This window comes from Rissa tridactyla, chromosome 5 (assembly GCF_028500815.1).
Source record: "Rissa tridactyla isolate bRisTri1 chromosome 5, bRisTri1.patW.cur.20221130, whole genome shotgun sequence".
NCBI lineage: Eukaryota > Metazoa > Chordata > Aves > Charadriiformes > Laridae > Rissa > Rissa tridactyla.
Genome location: NC_071470.1, coordinates 52,931,038 through 52,947,925, shown reverse-complemented (window position 1 = coordinate 52,947,925; position 16,888 = coordinate 52,931,038). Strand labels below are relative to the sequence as shown.

The window sequence follows — 16,888 nt, the reverse complement described above, 5'->3', positions numbered from 1 at the left end:
TGGGGTCTCTTCCAAGCTGTGTTGCGCTGCAGCTCTGCCACACCAGTCCTAGCCTTTACCCCTGCAAAGTTACTGCTCCGATGCGTCCCAGGCAGGGTATCCACCAGGACATAAACCTGCTCTGACAACATGCCAGCTGACTGTCCTGGTGTTCCTTACAATCAGCTTAATTATAGGATAGACAAGTAGGAAGAAATCCCTATGATTACCCTAATATTCATTTCATATTCAGGGTAGCAGTTAGATTTAATTGTAAGCAGTTGCTTCCCTGAAGTTACAATGAAGGCCTTTTAGTTCAGTTTTTATAGAAAACCGACTGAATTGAGTTGATTAGCAGTGCTTGTGATATAGAGGGATGGACCATGCAAGAGCACTGTTTTGTAACTGTGATGAATGCAGAAACATAAAGAGGTAGGCATACTGCGACTCTTCCTCATACATACACAGCATTTTTTTCAACAGTGCAGTCAGGAGACATGTATGTAGGGGACCAGCCATTTCTATGCGTTTTGTTTTCAAAGCTGCTTAAGGGTTGTGTCATATCACAAACTTTTGGGGATTGGTGAATCTGCGCAGTTAGTATGTTATCCATACCCTGGCGACGACATTATTTCATAGAGCAGCACAGCTCCTTCTTCATCCATCCATCTATCCCAGAAACGGAGGTGTGTGGAAAGAAAGAGTCAGCTTGAATATCTTCCCAAAGATACATTTCTTCTTAAAGTCCAAAAATAAAAATGCGTTTAGTGAGACTTCACTCTGAGCAGCTCAAATATCTGTTATGGAAGTGCTGGGACATTCTTAACGCACCCGCTGTGTCCACAGAGGGGTGAGTGAAGTTGCCCTGGCGTGCTGAAATCACCTTCTGGAAAGAAAGGGAAAGAAAATTATCAATTCCTAGCCAAAGCACGGGAGTCTCTCAGCATGCATAGATGATGGGCACATCCGAGGATGCACTGGAGTGCAGGTTGCCTCCCTTTGGAAAATGGTCCGGTTTTCAGAGCGCAGGCTTCTGGCTGGCAGAGCTGCTGGTACTCTCTGACCCCGCAGGGATTTTTGGCCATACACACACCACCACGTGCTTAGTGCTGGGTCAGGTCGGTGTTCAGGAGAAGGCAGGTCACCTGCCAGCCGTAATAGTCATCAAACGGTGTTTTTCATTCAGCGTCAGCATTTCTTCAACTGTTACAATGACTTCTGGCATGCTGTACATTCGGTACGCTGGAGACCTGGGTTTGTGTCTGTTCAGTGTTGCTTCTCATGCTCTTCCCAGCCATTACTTATGACTGCTGTTGGAGGCAGCAAGACACAGAGCCAGAGGTACCTCTGGGGATATCAGGATGATTTGCTTACATGATCATACCCTTTCTCTCTTGCTTTTCAGTGAACGGAGGCTGGTCGACTTGGACTGAGTGGTCAGTGTGTAACAGCCGATGCGGGAGAGGCTTTCAGAAGCGTACGAGGACCTGCACCAATCCTGCCCCGCTCAACGGTGGTGCCTTCTGCGAGGGCCAGAGCGTTCAGAAAATAGCTTGCACCACTCTGTGCCCAGGTTCAGTATGAACAGTACATAGCCCTAGAGAAATAGTTAGTTCATTTCAGGAGAAGACTATTAGTTACAAAAGTCTCCTTCTCTTTATTAATAAATCCAACATTTAAGTGAATGAATATGAAATTATGTTACGTAAGTAGATAAAATAGTGAGCACATTGTATCAAGCAGCAGAGGATTCAGACCCACTTTTGCATGCAGCTTTCATTGGTGTCTCAGCCCTGGTAATTCAGGGGATCTGGGGGACATTCAGAGCTTTAAATTGTAGGAGATAAAGGTTGAAAGCACTGGGAAAGGACTGAAATTTGAATATAGAAAGCAACTGTGATGTAAATACATCCAGCTGTCACAGCAAGTGGAGCATCTGGGGTGTGGATGTTAAATTTGAGGCACGTGTTTACCTGACTTCAAATACAAAGACGTTTATACTGAAAAGAGAATTGTGTGCACACCATTGAAAGGTATTTAAATGTAAACTTCTGAAAAATACGAAATTGTTTCAAGAGACGCAAGGTAGTTGGCTTTTCTGTGACAAAAGTTCTGCCATCGGTCCTATTGTCCAGAGTTTTCCTACCTCTGCAGTCCCACTCGAATTGATGGCAGTAGGATTGTCTTCAGCCTATGAAGCTTGGCTCTCCGACTCTGGGTCTTAGTTGTGGGTGGAACCTGAATAGCTGAAATTTTATCGCTGGTCACTATTCCAAGTGACAGACTCCAGGCTTAGGCTGTGTTACTGGAACAATTTCATAGTTTGTTCTTCGGCTGTTCAATTTAGTGCTTTTGAAAATCCTTTGAGGGAGTTTGAAAGGAGCTAAACACATTCCTGGTGTGCTCAGGTGAAATAGATTAGTGCCTCTAGATATTTCTTTTCATAGAAAATATTTAACATTAAATGTGTTCCTACTAAAGAAGAATTTCTGTCCAAGTTTAACCGCTGTCTTAAAAAAATGCCAAAAAAAAGAGACAGATTCCTGACTTCTTCATTTTCTTGTACAGTTTGAGCACAGATAAACTGCTGACAAGTTTATAAAAAGGGAAGAAAAGAGCAGAAATGGGGCTGGGGCAGAGAGAAAGGAGAGGGAGAGTGAATGTGCATTTACAGGCCAGAAATAGGACTTTAAGAAGAGCAGACTGATGATCCTTCTGCCTTGCTGGGAACAGCCAGTAGCTGCAAGCTGGCTTGTGCCAAGGTGTGCATCGCTCTCGCTCGGTCTCACTTTTATGTACCCCCTAACAAGTCATGTCCTTTCCTTGTCTCAGTGGATGGCAAGTGGACATCCTGGAGCAAGTGGTCCACCTGCGGCACGGAGTGTACCCACTGGCGCCGGAGAGAGTGCACAGCCCCGGCGCCAAAGAACGGGGGGAAGGACTGCGAGGGGCTGGTGCTGCAGTCCAAGAACTGCACCGACGGGCTCTGCATGCAGGGTAAGTGCCACTGTGATGCCTCTGGGGTCTGGGATTTATGTGGCCATAGAAAAACCTGCAATAGCTGCAGATCAGCATCAATGACCTAAAGTCACAGAATCGTTTGTAGGATGGAGAAACGGGTTAATCCAGTTCTTGCCAGACGGGACGCCCCTCTCTTCTTCCCCGAAGATTAGTGTAATGCTGTCTGACATTGATGAAGTCGAGCAGTGAAGAATTAAAGTCTCATAATAGAGCCCTCTCCCCTCTGCCATCCCCACCAGACAGCCCTTCTCTCTAATACTGGCTCAGCATTTCTCGGGGTAATCTTGCCAGTGACTCTTACAGCAATGCAAATGAAAACTAGACAGTTTAGGGCAAAGCCAACATTTTCAAAAGAGTAAACTTGGCAAAGGAGATTGGCTTGTGGCTTCGTACTATCAAGAATGGTGGGTGTATGTGTTTCTACATATAGTAGTTATCACAGAACGGAAGGGGCTGGAAGGGACCTCTGGGGATCATTTAGTCCAACCCAGAGCAACCCACCCCTGCCAGAGCAGGGTCACCTATGCCCCTTTCTGAATTTGGGGTGCCCTGTAGTAGAAAGAGGTACCCTGTATCTATGCAGTGCCTATGCAAGCTTCATATATAGTTATCAGTATGCTGCAGCCTCATGAAGATCAGCTCTAGCACTGAAGTCTATTCTGCCCGTACCTATTCACGCCATGGTCCTGCCTTTGTGACTAATAAGAGTGAGAAGTAAAGAAAAGCAGGCTTTTAGGGTGATTCTGACATACACTGACAAACAATTCGTAGTATGTGAACCCCATTCCTTCTCAAAAACGAGGTCTTCTCTGCTCTGCTAATGCATTGAAACTTCCTTTCACGTTTCGTTAGCACAATAACCTGAGCCAGAATCCTCACATACACCTCTCCTGTTCCTTCATTCTGTCTCTCTGCAGTATTTCTCTGTCAAGGCTCAGCTCTCTGTTGTCTGCAGAGTTGTGGCTATAACTATCTGGTATCTATGTGTTCAGATCATAAAAATGCTTTGAGTTCTCTCATGAAAAAGGACTCAGGAATTACTATTCTCTGGGGCAGGTTACTTTTGACTGAAATAGTCAGGATGACGGAAAAGTGACACTGCTAGCTAATACATAGGTCTGCTTCTTGAATAAGTGCCATATAGGTGGCTACTGTGCTGGCAGTGATCTCTGAGCTACCCTATGGCACAGCATGGCCATTTACTCTGAGGTTTCCCAGCTCAAAAAAGTCTTCTTCTGAGTGACTCGCACAAACACTTTCATGACATTAAAAATTATTAGTCAGTGTCAGCAGCCTATAAAGCTGTAATTCCTCAAAACATTGGTTTTTATGGGGAAACCAGAAAGGTGGGATTCAGGGCTCCTCTCTTTTTCTTTTCTAAAGATAGAAAAAAAAAAAAATCCATCCACGTCTTACTGTATAACATCTTGGTGACTTTTATAGTGGGGAAAGCTAACGTACCCCTGGCTCCAGCAGTGTGAATAAGTCATTATGGTAAATTGGGAAGAAAAGATACATTTCCCCATACAGAAGAGCTCTTCGCTATCAGATTATATTTAGGCAGGTGTATGTCATCTTTGTGTATGTGCATAAAGAGAGCCATTTAAGCAGAAATCTTGTGGAAAAGTAGATATAATGGTATGGCAGAATAAAAGCCCTGTAGGGATCTCATTTATCTGTTGATGGTATATTGCATTTTATTTGTGAAAGTGGATGCTGAGTACAAAGCAGAGAGAGCCCTTCAGCGGGAGAGAGAGTGAGGCTGTTGTGAATCCTATTCTGCTTCATATATATGTATATAAAAAATGGTAATGAAAAATATACAGTCACATATTGACCTGCTTGGCTCCAGGGGCTATGATCATCCTTCAGTGCTGGAATTTAATGGCAGTGTTTTAATAGTGTCTTTATACTCATGGGGTTTCATATACCTGTAAAACTTACAGTCCTGCTCCCTGATCCATCACCGCTGAGAAGATTGATTTCTATACTTGGTGGCAGCGTGCCTGATGTTCTTTCTCTCCCTCTCTCTCTTTTTCTGTAATTCTCCTTCTCACTTTAAAACCAGGCCGAACACTTATATTTTTACGAGTGTGGATCTAAGTTCATAGCAAATCTGCCTGCTGAGCCTAGAAGAAACACAGGACTCCTTTAATTCCTAAAACACCATGCCTCTTTCCACATTATTTGAGGCTGGTGGGAACGGGCCTGGGGCTAACATTTCTGCTAGCCTGGGGACCTGTGGATCCACAGCAGACTTTTCCAGCGCCTTCATGCCAGTGGGTCTTGCATGGCACAGGTGGCATGGGGGCAGCCACAGCCACCTTCCCTCTGTGGTCATAGCCCTCCGGGAGGTGTGTTGCCCAGCTGCTTACCTGCACTGCAGCCAAATCCTGCTCTTAGGTGGCCTGGTGCTTCCTCTTTAGTGTCAGTCTTCCTCGAGAGCTTGAAGGTTGACTTTAGACCGTAGGTGTAAGTTGAGGTCAAAGAATTAGTAGACACACCCTCTTACCAGAAGGCTGTTGCTTTGACAAAAACTCACTTGTAAATATATATCTCTATATAGCTGTACATAAAAGAGATCCTGGAAAATGTTGGATTGAATGAGTCTAATTTACAAGCCCTTTTTCTTCCAGTCTATTATTCACTACAGTAGCATCAGCTGGATAAATCAATAAGCTCTTTCATCAGACTGCTCCTGCTCCACCAAAGAGCAGCAGTCTGCACCGCTATCGATTTCTGTGGGGATAAAAACTGTGGAGCTTTCTGCATCCCTTGTAATTACAGTATTTTACACCCAAAGCTGTAGTTTGTGCTTACCACTAACTGTGGCATTACTCGTGCAACTCCACTGTCACGTTTATTCAGACTAATGATCTTGCTAGTACACACATACACTCCCTTATCCAGTAGTTAGTATTTTTCTGCTAACATGAAAGGATGAACAGTCATTAAACTAGAGAGCCCGCAGAGAGACAGCAGGCTGAATTGAAGAAGAAAAGCAGCTGTAGTGAAAATTTAGGATGGTCATTGCTATTTTAAGTTTCCAAATACACAATATTGCCTAGCAGGTCCCATTATACCAATTTCATAATTCCCATAATGGCATTAATATGATCTTCTGGAATAAAATATGCTGTAGGTGTAAGAAGAATTGGCTGGTTACCGCCCACGCTAGTTGCATTATTGCCTCCATAGTTGCATTATTTCCCATTTGAAGTATGACTCCTGTGGTAAATACTTCAGTGCAAGGAACAACACTTTTAAAGGCACGCACTGCATCTCACAGGGAATCGCTATAAACTGAAACACTGCAATTAGCTCTCCACTCATCCTGCCTAATGACTTTTGTGGGCGTTCTGTGTGGGGACTTAGAAAGCAAAGCACTCCACTGCTGGCGCAAACTTCAGCACAAGCAGTTCCCTGCACTAGATGACAAATATTTTTAAAATTATGTACAAGAAGTGTTTTGCTGGGACCAATCTGGAATGACTGCGAGATCACGCATGTGGTACCAAACAGATGCTAAAAATCCCTGGCGGGCCAAATTCTGCTTTGCAGTATGTGTAAAATGCTGCTGGTAATCGGGAAGAGGTGGACAACCTTTGAAGGGACTTTGCTGTGTTGCATGGTTAAGTTGAAGGCTTATTACATGAGATGTGATGTGCAGCTGTCATGCTCAGAGCATGTCACCTGCGTCCTGTCTGTTGAGGATCTGAAGTGACGGTGTTCAGATCTGTATTCTCCCTGCCCTGAATAACTAAGTACAGAAAGTCCGTAGGCGTGAAGTTGGTGCCTGTCCATGCTGGTGAAGCTGTTGGTCTTTCCTGAAGTCGTGCATGTGATGTGCAGGGTTGGCAGAAGCGCAGTCAGAAGGAGACAACCAGTGCCCCTTCTTCAGCTCACTCTTGGCTTTAGTAGACGACCGTGACCTTTCATGAAAGGCTGGCCAACTTGTGCTTTCCATTTTTTTCAACAGACAGGGCTAGGTATCTTAGAGTAGCAGGGTAGTTCCGAAGCACATATTGTCGCTTGAGGACTGTGGATTGTATAGTTACATAAATAGTACTGTTACTCTGTATAGTAAAACTGTTCACTTTGTGCAGACTCACAATATGGAATACAAATCCATCATTGAATAGGGCCAACAGGAAATTTCCATTTGTGAATCATTGCCAAGTGTCATCAGACCCAGTGTGGACTTTTCCTTTGTTTACTGGATTTAAATAAATTAGCATGAAAAAACAGAGATGTGCTACTGTCACGTAAATAATGGAAGAAAAGATTCAAAACATCTTCACCCGTCATTACAGACAGCACTCTGGACTAACTCTCAGGTCGCTTTGATTCTCTCCCTGCATGTATCTTACGTACTTGGAAATTCAAATAGTGGATACACCACTTGAGAAAGAGGCGCCTGTACCATGGTGAAGATGTTATTATCAAACTACTAATCCCATTCCTTGTTTAAAAAAAGGCTGCCTTCTAGTAGAGAGTGAATTGATATGAAATGATGACAGCAAATCTATGTTTGCCAAGGGCTTTGAAATCCTCATCTGAAAGGTGGTATGAAGTTTATAAGGTTCCCTCTTACAACGATGCTGCCTAAGCGAGTGAAAAAGATGCATTTGTCATGTTTGTGCAGGAAATGGTTAACTGCTGCCCTTTTCCAGTCTTGTGCCTATTTATACACAGATCTCGCGTAGAAAGCAAGGTTAACCTGATACTAAAATCTCTTTCTTCCCAAAACTTATATATTCTGCACATGCCCTGCTTGTTTAATGTAACATGCCAGAACTTCTGATGCATTCGTTTCCCTTTTTGGCTTGTTTTGAAAGCAGGCATTCAGGGAAGAATTACAGGGCAGAGCAGTTTGATGAGGACCTCTGGTCCTCCAGAGGAGATTAGTGTGCAAAGAGCAGGGGAATGTTTTCCAGCCTCCAGGAGGTAAGCAAAGCTCTCTCAAGGGAGACTGCAACAGAAGCCCGTGTGTGCAGAGGAATGAAATAAAACCTTTTATTAAGAGCATGTGGGTCAAGAGAGAACTTCTAATGCGTTCAGTCTGTCGGCATAACGACACAGCCACCTGGCCTGTTTCGCCGAGTCCTTGCAGGGGGAGTTTCATTCATTTGAAGAGCGCATCTCGTCTGTTCCTGGAGGAAGTTTTCTGTAATGCTGTTATTTGATATGAGTAAAGAGATGTGTTATAACTGTTTTCAACCCAACTACTACATAATGCTGTAGCAGCCAAGGGAGTTTATGCACACATCTCAGAGTTACGACTCATCTTTATTTTTATTGTAGCGACATGAGAAATCCCCAGCTGAGAAGTGTCCACACTCCGGCGGGCCCCCTGCAACTGCCGAGTGAGAGCTCTTGCCTAGAAAACGTACTGCTCGAGGCAGATAAAAGTGTTGAGAGAAAACAGAAGGGCAGAGCCACAAGCAGAACCCAGGACACTGTGTCTTACCCCACTCAGTTCAGAAAGAGCCACCTCCACATTAATTTTAATGAAAGACAAGTGCTCTAAGATCTCTAGGCTGTTTTGAAAAATCTCGACTAATTCAAAAATATTGTAGCCATGCAGAAAGGAGAAAAACCCCAACCTTGTCGATCTATAATTTTCATTCTTCTTAATTCTTTGAGTTTTTCTTTTATTTTTCCCTTATTCCTCTGCACACTAAAGAAAAAAAAAAAGTTACTCAGCTGAATGAAGAAGGCAAGCTTATAATAAAGTCTGATACATTCATCATGGAAAAAACCCCAACCATACAGTGACAATAATGTTTGTATTTTCCTTACCATGTACAGAGGTGGATATATTTCGTGATTTTCGCTGTCCCGGCAGGGTGGCAGGTGAAGCAAGGTTACGTGAGCAGCACAAGGCTCATCAAGGGTGGAGTGACAGGATCAGGAGTAAAACTCAGCACTCTCTATTACTATATCTGTGTTCTACATAAAGGACTAACAAAAACATTGAGGCATCCTTAAATGAAAACTCATGTTGGGGAAGGAAGTTCCTGTAGTTCGGGACATGAATGTTGAGCTGATCAGCTGATTCTGGAGTCTCTGGGGTTTTTGAGGTTTTAAGCCAGGGAATACAAGTCACTTTGCCTGTGAGCTCACAGACCTGCCAGAGATTTCAGTACGTGTCAGTGAACATCCATATGGATAACTCATGCTTTCCATTAGCCTTTCTTCCAGCAGTCCTTACAGTTTCGATCCCCTCTTTTGATCCTCTTCCAGCTGTCCCTTCCTTCATCTAGTTGTTTGCCATGTGTCCTCCCTTCAGTGCTGCCCACCTTTCAGCTCTCCCTGTAACCTCTGTGCTCTTGTCCTGCTACAATTGCAAAGCAAAGCAAACCCCAGGAGGTCTATTTAATGTTCAGTCATTGCAAACGTGGAATTTGCAAGTACACAATCTAGCAAATTGCCATGCTAGACATGTGTTTACTTTTGCTGTCGAACTGCATGACAAACCCAATGTTAAGGTTCTGTGCTTCTAAGATACTAAAGACTGACGTAAAATTTAGCCAAAAGGTCAAAGTCCTTAACTGTAAAAGATTGCATAATGTCAAAATTGCCTGTTCTAATCCACATCAAATTTTAGCACCAAGTTATCCTGCTCTTCCATCTTCCCCCACCCCCATATAGATGACATGCCTGTTTAAACTCAGGCAAGACCTTTCTAACAATGTTAACAAAATGTCAGGAATCCAATTTAAAATGAAAACATAGTTTCAGTCTTAATTATAGAATATCATAAACTCCTGTTCAAGGACAGAACAAGAGAGACTCCCCATTTAACCTACCCCTTAAGGAAAGATCTGAGATAATACCCAAGTAAATAATCAGTCACAAAACCTCAAGCTCCCTGTTTATTAGCCCACCCTGAACATGCCAATAATTAGTCCTTTAGAAGGAAAATAAATTAATGTGCATTATCTCTGGGATGCCTGATACCATATCTGACCTTCAGCATCATTACTGCAGACATGAAGGTCTTTCTTTAGAATAGCAAATATAGGAAGAAGCTGGGCACATTCTGTCTGAGAATTTTTTGCAGCTCCAGGGGTTTTGTTTGTTGGATTTTTTTTATTTTTAACCACCACAAATAAGTTATAAGATATCACATCTTCTTGTTTATGTGCTAGAGTTCCTGGGAAATAGCAGGGGAGAGAAACAATTAACAGCAATTACAATTCAAAGATTATTTTTAATATTCCTCCTGTGGCAAATCTGCATTAGAAACATGTGAAAACGAGCAGTGAGAATATGTGGTTTACTCTAAGGTTGCATTTCTACCACTAACTCTGCCTCCTTGTTGAGCTACGGGAAGCTTATGCAGTCCCAGTCTCTGGACAGTGGGACCTGCACGGAGCAATTCAAAACTCCAGGATGTCAAATTAAGTCTCCTAAGTTCCTTCTCCTAACAAGAGAATATGTGACTGCCTGTCCATGGCTGTGGAATTGCTGAGAAGTAAACTAGGTAAGGCAAAAGGAGGCCTAAGGTGGAAACAGGACTAGTAATGCTCGGTCACTGCTATGGTCACAGCACCACAAGCACTGCAGAGGCATGTACCTATCTTCTTTGCCTCAGAAATGTCTCTTTATAAGAGAATTCAGAATTGCTGGATGTCTCTTCCGAGTGCAGAGTTTTACAAAATCTGAAGTTGAGCTGACTTTGAACCGAGAACGGCATTTTACAGGAAAAGGAAGATAAGCAGAATTTCTAGAAGCTGGCATTTGGAAGCAGCAAAATATACTTGTTCTTTACCTGTTGAGATTCACTGAACTCAAAAATTTAACAAAACCAAACATCGTAATAATAGTAGTAGTAATAATAATAATAATAATAATAATAATGGATCTTAAGCCACTTTGACTCAAACTTTTCAGGATAATTTCTGAGACCGAGCCTGGGTATAGAAAATTTCAGCCAAACCCAAAGATTTGAAATAAAATTCTGAGCCACTGGAGCTGGGGAAAGAGGAAGGTGTTGAATTAATGCTGAAACAAGAATTAAGTATGTTATGGGAAAAATTACCAGCTTGTTGGCTTTGAATTATTAAATACTGGAACTCATCTGATGTGTTTATGTGTCACAGAGAAACAAAGGGTGGTTCCAGGAAATTCTCATGTCACAATATATTCACCACATACCTACTGTGAATCATCTAAGAACCACTTCCTTCAAATTTTAGGCATCTACATGTGCGAATTAGTCTCTGTTCATCTGTCCGTTGTAGCTCTGTGGTTCAGAGGCTGTTGCCAGCACGAGATTATTCCTACTTCATTGTTGCTACCCTGGATAAAGCCATCAAAGTAGAGGAAGAAAGGCAGCAGTTGAATGCGTCCCCTCTTCTTTTCTCATAGGCTATTTAAGGGCATTGACTTTGGAGCCAAAAGGGGGGAAAGTGCTGTTACAATATATTATGCTCAACCTGTTGAGTTCATTGCTACAGGATGTTACTGAGACGTGTCCTGTGGCTAGGCTTTCAAAAGGGCCACATAATTAAGTGACCTTAGCTCATTTTGGAACTGCTACATAGAGGGTAAAGAGCATTTATAGATTAGAAGCAAGTGGTGCCGGATTAAAATATGATGTATTGAAGAAACAAGCACTTACGGCGTGCTTTATGCAATCTTCACTTTATTAAATGAAAGTGCCTGTCTCCAACTCTCACTGACCTTGATACGGTCTCAAAATAGGTATCATTGACCGTGACCTCGGCAGCTAATGCTACAGAGCAATATCTTTACAGAAATATTGTGAGTATTTTTGTAAATATGACTCAAACTGTATAAACCCTAGAAAATAAATGCCCAGAAAGATCACCTTCAGCTACTCCACCATCTTACCTAGTTACTTGCTGGGAAGAGAGAAAGTAGCTGGGGAAAATACAAATGGAAAACTGGGAATTTTTCTTTGTCTCTTATGTGAAAATTTTATTTACTACAAGCAACAGAGCAAAATACTTTCATAATCTGATCAAATCGCTCTAAAATTGATATCCGTTAATACAAATTCAGCATGACTAGAAAGCTAGGAAAATCTATTAAGGACTGAAAAGGGGAGCCAGTTACAACGTTCCCTCTGCATGAAGCCGTGACTCAGTGTTTTATACCACAGGGATAGAAGTTGTCTTTAAAATATGCCAGTTCGCAGGCCAAGGCGGTGTATTTCCAGGGTCCTGTATTCTAGGTAAAATCAAACACAGGATTTCAGGATGCCCACGGTCATGATCCTGAGTTCCCAGTCTGAGCACCGTGTGTGTATGTATACCCACGAATGTGCTGAGGGGTAGATTCTTCCCCAGTGGGAAAAAAAAAAAAAAGCTTAGAAAAGTTGTTTTGGTGACTGTTTGGTGACACACTTTTTCAGTTTCGGTCTCCAGGGAGTCAGTGCCATAATCTCTGCACAATTATCTTTCATAGGTTTGAGATTCTTCCATTCCCAAATGTTTCATTTTTCCCCAGTTTGGCAGAAGGTTTATTTAGTCCTCCCAAGGAAAATTGCGGCAGATGAATTCATACTGTAAAAAGGCTCAGCCTGCCTATTTGTCAAAGCTAACCCCCTAAGGCAGATGATCCCACACATGCAGATATGCTGAAGGCCATTCAGCCACAGAGACCCACCGTTGGGTCTGCTGTGGTCTCTGGCATAAATGTATTTCCAGAAGGTCAGAACAAGTCATGTGGGACCAGAATGCTCGGGCTGGACTTCCAGTGCTTGAGGATCATCTGCGTTCACTAACTGCACCAAACTAATTGAATGAGCTTCAAAATCTGTTTAGTTAAATGGACACAGTTCCCCAAATCAGTGCAAGTGTGACTGATGCTGAAATTCAGTTAAACTAGATTGATAAAAAGCCTGCTGAAGTCTTTTCTATATGCCAATGTTGGACCGGTTTATCTTTCCAGTGCAATCTGACATATTCACCCTTTTCACTTTTCCCAGCGTGTTACATCATTATAAAGGTGCTTAAATTGCTCTTCACATGCTTTATAGAAAGAGAATAGGCAATGCCTACGTATTGCACCTTTATAATGATACATCTACATTTGTACAAAGGATTTGTGCCAGTGTAATTACTTTAGTTAAAAAAAAGCCCGCCTTTAACACTCAATAGAAGCACTTCCACAGGGACAAAAAATGTATTTACAAGCCTAAAGTGGAATATAAAGTAGAATGCATGGAGGAACATCAACTTAATTAAAGGCTTTTTAATGAATGCATTTACCGTGCAATTACAGTGGTGCAGTTTCTGTGTGTTAACCCAAGCCTCCGACTAATTCCCCCGGTATGACATAGGGTGAGGTACTTGTAAAATGAGGGAAATAAATACCCGCTTTTGGTAAGCATCTGAGAGCCTCAAACAGAAGGGACTATGCAAGTGTACAGTATGATTATTACTATTTTACTCATCCAGCAGTAAGTTACACAACAAAAAATCAAAAGCCCCTTTGAAAACGTACATTTCTCAACAAGCTGTAGGAAGAAGCTTAAATTACTTTTCTCAAAGCAAGTAGCTCACTGTGAAACCAGCTGCTCCGAGTGTGAGTCAGCAGCCTCAGCAGCCTTCCCAGAGTCAAACCCACCAGCACCTTTCTAAATTCACCCTCGTTAAAAATTTTGATGATCCTGGTAGAAGTCCCTCAGGTACTTGCCAAGCAACGCTGTTGATACAAGGAAGGAAAAAAAAACCCACAAGAAAAAGATCTCTTTTTCACTGCAGTTACTTTGAAGAGAGGAGAGAAGTCATTCTTCATTATTTCAGTTACTGATCCCAGCAGGTTTGCATCGTTATCTGATGAAAATGTCCTTTCTCATTTTTTGAAGGCACAGTCAGAGGGACCAGTGTGAAAACCAACTTTCTAAAGCAATCCTGGTGCTCTTGTGCTGGGAGCATGGCAATAACCCTACCTTCTGCCCAGCCACCACCACCAGTGCATGGCTGTAAAACGTCCCCTTACCGCTGCCACTGCAATGCCCGCTCCCTTTTGGAAGAGCGCTTTCATGACAAAGGATTGTCTAAAAGTAGTTTTATTCTAAAAAGTCCTGCCCAAATGGCAGAAGGCATCTGTAGTTGCCATGTTTGAGTGATCTCCAACAAACGTGCTTAATTTGCAAGTGCAAATGGAGCTGGCGTGCAGACAGCGGGGGTCACCGGCTTGCTGGGATGCTGAAAGTCAACCCAAGGTAAGGTCTCTGCTAGCTTCAGCCAGGGGAGTCTGCCCACATACTGTGAGCAGACAGGGTTGTATGACCATCACAGCCTAGCTTGTGTAGCACTGTCACCTCAACAAGGACTCCACATCCAGCACGAGTGGCCACCTCTCCATCTACAGCCAGGTTGCTCAGCTGTGATTTGTTCCTCAGCTAAAAAACGGCACGGCCATGACTCAAACACATGGCATCTCACTCAGCAGCCCTTAACCCTTCCACCTCAGCCATGCCTTTCTCCTATGTAAAAAACATGTTTTTCAGGCTGAAAATGTGTCCTCCAAGACTCTTGTGCAATCCAGGCTATGCTTGCACAGAAACAGTTGGCTGGAGTTGGGTGCGTGGTTCAGTTCACAGCACACACAGGAGAATAAAATCAAGCTCACTTTACTAAGCATGTTGGTTCGCGAGGCTAATGGAAGGAAATCCTCGCCTCTTCCTCCCAGTTTAATAGACGTGCCTTTGAACACATACGCAAAACATTTCCTTTTGAGAAATTGGTGTCACCTTTACATAGCTGCAGGGATGCTCTCTGTAGTTACTTCTAAGAGAATCTATGCAAACTTGTGAGACACAAGTAAGTATTTGTGACAAAGAGGGTCTGTGAAGAGGTTGTGATGAGGTAAATTACTTTTAGAGTATTTGAGGACCACACTTGTTTACTTTGCTGAAAAGACGTGAATTTGGATTTCCATTTTCCTGGGAGGAGAGAACGCTTTCAATAATACCACAGCTAATCCAGTCCTTTGTGCCCATCGAATGGCGGTTGTTAGATCGCTTCAGAAGTGGCAGGAATGACAGAACCTTGAATGCAAAACTTGCCAGCTGAAATGCAACGTAAGGAGAGCAGAAAATCCCTTCCGGCTCTGTGCAGGTGAGCTTGAGCTCTGTGGGCGATGCAGAGCTGAGGGACACGTGCTGCCCTGTGCCGGCTCCCCCGAGAACGTGCTGGGGCACATGAAACGCAGGGAGATGTCCTCAGCTTTCCCAGTGGATTTGAGTACAAGGCAAAACGGAGTTCAGAGATGGCAGCCAGCCTAAATACCACCTTGTCCTTGTGCCTTGCATTTCCTGCTGACTGCCTCCTGGTCTCCAGAGACATCTTGGCAAGGGAAATATTGGGCATAAGGCTATAGCTGAAATTTAGGTTGACTAAATATGGGCCTCAGCATTTGTCTAGGGAGTAAGTGGGGAGTAACTAGGGTACTGTAAATACACGCCCAGACTTGCTGAGAACTCACTCAAGCCCGCAAAAGTTGCGCGCCTAATTTTTTATGGCCAATGCCTGGAGTGCACTAGTAGAAGTAGGAAGCAGTTATTACAAAAGATTGAGTGTGTGTTCAGAGTACACATAGGTGAACTTGCCTCAAAGAACCAAATAAATGAATGTAAGAACATAATATTTCTAAAAGCAATTGTAAGTCTGGAATCATTGCTGTGAAATAAAGTTTTAAGTAGATATTAAAGGCAATATAGTCTGTCCCACGATGCCTCAGAAAAAACATCATCATCAAAAAGCAGCTCTTCTTGCTCTGGTATTTCAGTTAAGGTAGCATTTACACAATAGTTAATGTCTGGAAACTTCAGGGGGAGGTAAGTTTGTACCTGCAATTGGGATAGACTATATCTTCATTAGCAATCAGTGCAGCCAAGCAGGAAGAGCTCTGTAAAGCACAACAGATGCCGAGCACCCAAACTCAGCATTTCTGGGAGCTGGGGAGTATTACTGCGGTCTGCCTGTAATGTGGCCCTGTGCATTAGGTGTGCACCAGGAGCGCATTTTCCAGTTTGGTTTCACCTGCAGGGAGTCCCTGGCAGTGTGAGCTCCTCACAGTGTGATCCAAGGCGAGAGGGTGAAATTCCCTTCAAAAGCACTGAAGGGAAGGTGATGGAGGAGAGGTACCTTCTGTCTTACACCAACTCTAATCTGCTCCCTGACAGCGACTGCCCCGCTTGCTTTGGATTTGTCATTTACCTTTCCAGCAGGGTGGGACTTGGAGCATTTCACTCGTTTCCCGTATGGATGGAAAGCAGCTGGGAGGTGCTTAGCGAGTTCATAGGACTCGTGCAGAACTAGGCAGCTCCAGCGTGCCGTGCTGTAGGAGCTGCAGAAAGAAAAGACAAAGGAGACAATCTCTCTTATTTATCCCTTCCAAAATACAGCAGTAAATTGTGTTATGATTTTGTCGATATACGGTGCTTGCAAAGATTTCAAATAAATAATGTTATGACCCCAGAGGCCTTATTGATTTTGTAGTAATTTCGAGGAAAAGCCACTCAGTTTCCCGTTTGCCAACAAATTCTTTGCTCCCTGAGGAATTCCTATTGACCACGTATTAAAGACAGGATAAAATAATTCCAGGGAAATAGAGAGAGAGGGCTTTGTGCATGGGCTCTGCTCAGCGAATGGGTATTTAACCTCTGACCGGTGACGACAGGTCTCCTTTAGCTCTATTAGATCAACAGCAAGCTACTATAATTAAATAAAAAAACTGTTTAGAGCCTCACCGAACATGTCCTGGGAATTAAAGCATATGGCAAGGATAGGGAAAAAAGACTTTCCATATGCTAATGACCCTTGATGTCTGAAATAAATTAGATCCATTAGAGTTTATGCTCAATAAAAGAAAGACTTTAAGCACTCCAAAGTTAGTGACTCGA

At 43.1% G+C, this 16,888-nt stretch overlaps 1 protein-coding gene across 2 annotated transcripts in view; it reads left to right on the top strand.

The window, feature by feature from the left end:
- UNC5C (unc-5 netrin receptor C) overlaps nucleotides 1-16,888 on the top strand; it is a 264,208-nt gene that overhangs the window by 214,170 nt on the left and 33,150 nt on the right. For both annotated transcript variants that reach the window (XM_054203570.1, XM_054203569.1), the window contains exons 6-7: nucleotides 1,385-1,552; nucleotides 2,812-2,976. In XM_054203570.1, the coding sequence (XP_054059545.1) occupies nucleotides 1,385-1,552; nucleotides 2,812-2,976 (333 nt within the window). The remainder of the gene's footprint in view (nucleotides 1-1,384; nucleotides 1,553-2,811; nucleotides 2,977-16,888) is intronic.